At 42.4% G+C, this 3,349-nt stretch overlaps 1 protein-coding gene across 1 annotated transcript; it reads right to left on the minus strand.

Moving 5' to 3' along the window:
* Positions 1 to 221: 221 nt before the first annotated feature.
* Positions 222 to 2,916, minus strand: LOC118517239 (general odorant-binding protein 72-like). Its single transcript, XM_036063213.1, has 3 exons — positions 2,304 to 2,916; positions 1,881 to 2,048; positions 222 to 1,801 (listed from the first exon to the last, which is right to left on the minus strand). Exons 1-3 carry the CDS (start codon positions 2,415 to 2,417, stop codon positions 1,604 to 1,606), a joined length of 480 nt encoding a protein of 159 aa, XP_035919106.1. The 5' UTR covers positions 2,418 to 2,916; the 3' UTR covers positions 222 to 1,603.
* Between the last annotated feature and the right edge of the window lie 433 nt (positions 2,917 to 3,349).

Genomic DNA, 3,349 nt, shown 5'->3' on the forward strand with positions numbered 1-3,349 from the left:
GAGCCTTCAACGAAGCGAAAATTGCGTTTGCTTGTTCTGCAACACCTTTTAATGTTGTGCGAAGTATTTCTAATAAAAGGGTTGGTCTTGACAGCTGCTCTTTATGGTTTTAAAATTGTTGTTTTGATGTTTTAAATTAAATAAGTCTCATATGGACGGACAGCCAAACTACGAATTAATTGAAAAATAGTCCATACTATCCCAATCAGCGTTAGTGTTACTGCTCCATCGCCATAATTCGGGTCTTTGGAAAGCTCAGCTCTACTGTGTGGCATCCGACAGACGTAATTTATATTCCGATCGTAAATAAATCTTAGCATTCTTAGGCTGGAACATGTATATATTTAAAGTTTAGTATGACGGCATTAGGTCTACCAAGTCTCTTTTTAAACGTTTCAATAGCAAAATGGCTCTAAGACCTCGTTAGTAGGGCGACATTCATAATTATTATCATGAGCTACTCACTTTGGCCCTAGGAATCTTGAAAATATCTTTGATTATGCAGTCTCTTCAGAGAGGTTATTGTCAGTGGCGGATTGGACACGTTGGAGACCCAAGCCAAAACAAGGAAATTGCTACATTGCGTTTTGGGGGAGTAGGCTTTCACCGAGGGTTCTTACGCTAGGTTCCTTCCATCAAAAGCCTTCCTTACACCAGTAATACGATGTTTCTTATACAATCCCTCACAAACAAGATTTATAGTAGATCTCTTACTCCAGCCAGTCGATGAGATCCTGAACGGCCGTCTAGTATGTCTATCGTTAGATCCGCCACTGATCATTGCATTATTTGTAAAACTTATCAATTTTAAGGCTTTTCACTTCTCCAATTTCTTCTTAAACCTCAAATTCTTTATAAGGATTTTTTCTAGCCGTTGTCAATAAAGATTTATACATTTTAAAACAGAATCATCAGCAATACGGCCAGGCCGTTCTTCATGAATAAAAAAAAAAAAAAACAGAATCATTGTGTCACTTAGTAGTAAAAACGTGAGAGTTTCATACATCAGATTTTGAATTTTAGTTATCATCGCCAAGCTTACTATGTAACCAATGCATCCTACAATCAGAGTTGACGAAGGGTTCATGCGGTTCCGAATCCCAGAATTCCAAATGACGGTTACTCCCTAGAACCGGTGTAGAACCTTGCTTGTAGCACGAGAGTATGATAGCTGGCCGTCACCATTCACCTGACACGCGACTTTGGTCAGGGTCATTCTGAGAATCCTTCTAGAATTGGCCACCATTTCAGAAGCGCCCTTTGAGCCGCATTATTTTACCTTCATTGTTATGCTATCATGACTCACTTTGCAATATGAAGGGCTTCCGAGAATCTATCTCATAATGGTTAGATGAGGTAATTCGAAAACCATGGTCATAACAGTTACAGCAACATTAAGAGCCCTCAGCACAATTCTTCTCCAATTAATATAAGGTAATAAACTGTTTTTAATTAACTGCTTATGGAAGAGATTTATAAACTAACAAATAGGACAACCGACGGACAGGACTCCATAATGTTTACAAATTTACCTTAAAATTAATGCTCCTACCCACGTACAACCCATCCCGCACGACCGCGACCAAGTTCCCACCCTTTCCACCTATGGGAAAATAAATTTAGGATTGTTCTTCGAAAGGCACTGAAGCATCGCGTATGCTGCATCGCAATTGTTCTTGATACCGTCGGCCACATTCCGGCAGATGTCAAGCGCGGCCCGCATCGGTCCCGCCAGCTCGTCCGGCATGATGGTGTCGATCTGTTTCACCGACGCGTCATAGTTAAGCTTCCCTTTCTTCATCTGCAAAAGAACGTAGAACGGGTGCATCAGCAACAAGGGATCCCATACCCGTAGGTACTGGCGCTGGTCCGGACCGTACCGTTTGCATCATTTCCATCACGCAGTTCACGTAACACTTAAGCTCCTTAACGTCCACGAACTTGGAGTCGCGCAATCCGTTCGCCAGCTCCTCGGAAACTTTCGTCTTGCCCAAGCAAACGGACCGTATCATTTCGCCCGACTTCATCATCTGCTCCACCGTTGCTTTCTAGGAAGTGGGCAAAAGTTTCAGTAAAGTAAAAAAGGGGTGAAATGGTTATAAATCTTCCCTTTTAAAACAATATAGAATTCGCAGTAGCAAATTTGTTTAGCGCTGTGATTATGAACCAACGCTGCAAAGTATCGCACCGCCACAGCCACATCGAGAGAGGCCGTTAAATGGTGTCTAGAGATTGAGTGTGTGATTTTTCGCCCCGATTGGAAAAGCGAGCTCCGATGGATGGAATGGGAAGAAAATTATTACCCCTTCGGTCGGCGTTGGGCCTCGCACCGTTCCCAACAGCAACAGGCTGCCAATCCACAAACACCTCCGCCGGAATGGGGAAATCCTTTCCCGGCTACGCGCTTTCCCCGACATTGCCGGTGCGGTATGCGTGTGCTTCTTGCCCAGCGATACTTTTAACGCTTTTTATCCCTTTTTCACACTGAGTAAACAATAAAAAAACACGCGCACACACACACACACACACGAACAGTCTCAGCACAGCAGTTATCGTTGTAGACAGTGAAGGAAAACAACACGAAGCAACAGCTTTTCCTTCGGCAGCGTTCGGGACAAACTTTCTCTTCTTTCCGTGGTGCAGAAGCGAGGTAAAAAGCGTATGGTTATAATATTTATCGCTTTTTCCCACTCTTTCCGTACGGCACAGCCACACTCTCACACACGTAAACTGGCCCTGGAACGGCGCTTGTTTTTTTTTTCTTTCGTTGTAAATGGCGTCCCGGGGCAGCTTTCCGCCGTTTATGCGATCGTGTAACTAATACGCCCGTAATCCATTATTCATACGACTTTTATATGCAAGCGTTTACCTTTTTTTCTGCTGCTGCTGGTGCGGCGTGCGTGTGCATCTATTTGTTGCAACGATAACAGAAAAGTATTGTTCTCACACATTGGGAAGCGGTTCGCGGGCGCGGTGAATAGGAAACGATAACAATTGACGCTAATCGACATGTAAAGGAAACGATGCCTTTTTTCTTCTTTCTACAATTCTCTTGTTAAGAAGATGCATGGAGAAATGGCAACAGTGACAGTCATATGTCAGTTTTTGAGGAATTTCTATCAGAAATATGTGATCGTTTAAGATGTTTTACCTTTTACTACTACTAAAAATAAAACTCAAGTCGTTTAAATATTTATTGCATGACATGATGAAACAGATAGAGGATAGAATTTACGGGGTAAAATGTCATAGGGTCGTGAAGCTTTATACAGCTTAGAAATAGTATTGTTTGTTGTTTGCTCATTTTTCGCACATTAGCAAAGACGAGACGTTAAATGTCATTAGAAAG

This window comes from Anopheles stephensi, unplaced genomic scaffold (assembly GCF_013141755.1).
Source record: "Anopheles stephensi strain Indian unplaced genomic scaffold, UCI_ANSTEP_V1.0 ucontig88, whole genome shotgun sequence".
Lineage (NCBI taxonomy): Eukaryota > Metazoa > Arthropoda > Insecta > Diptera > Culicidae > Anopheles > Anopheles stephensi.

What these genes read in the sequence shown, in the direction of transcription:
- LOC118517239 (XM_036063213.1), bottom strand. Translation starts at nt 2,417, where the DNA reads ATGTCGGGGAAAGCGCGTAGCCGGGAAAGGATTTCCCCATTCCGGCGG. An exon ending in GCCCAACGCCGACCGAAGGG is followed by an intron (nt 2,049 to 2,303) that starts GTAATAATTTTC and finishes CCCACTTCCTAG; the next exon opens with AAAGCAACGGTGGAGCAGAT. An exon ending in TGATGGAAATGATGCAAACG is followed by an intron (nt 1,802 to 1,880) that starts GTACGGTCCGGA and finishes GTTCTTTTGCAG; the next exon opens with ATGAAGAAAGGGAAGCTTAA.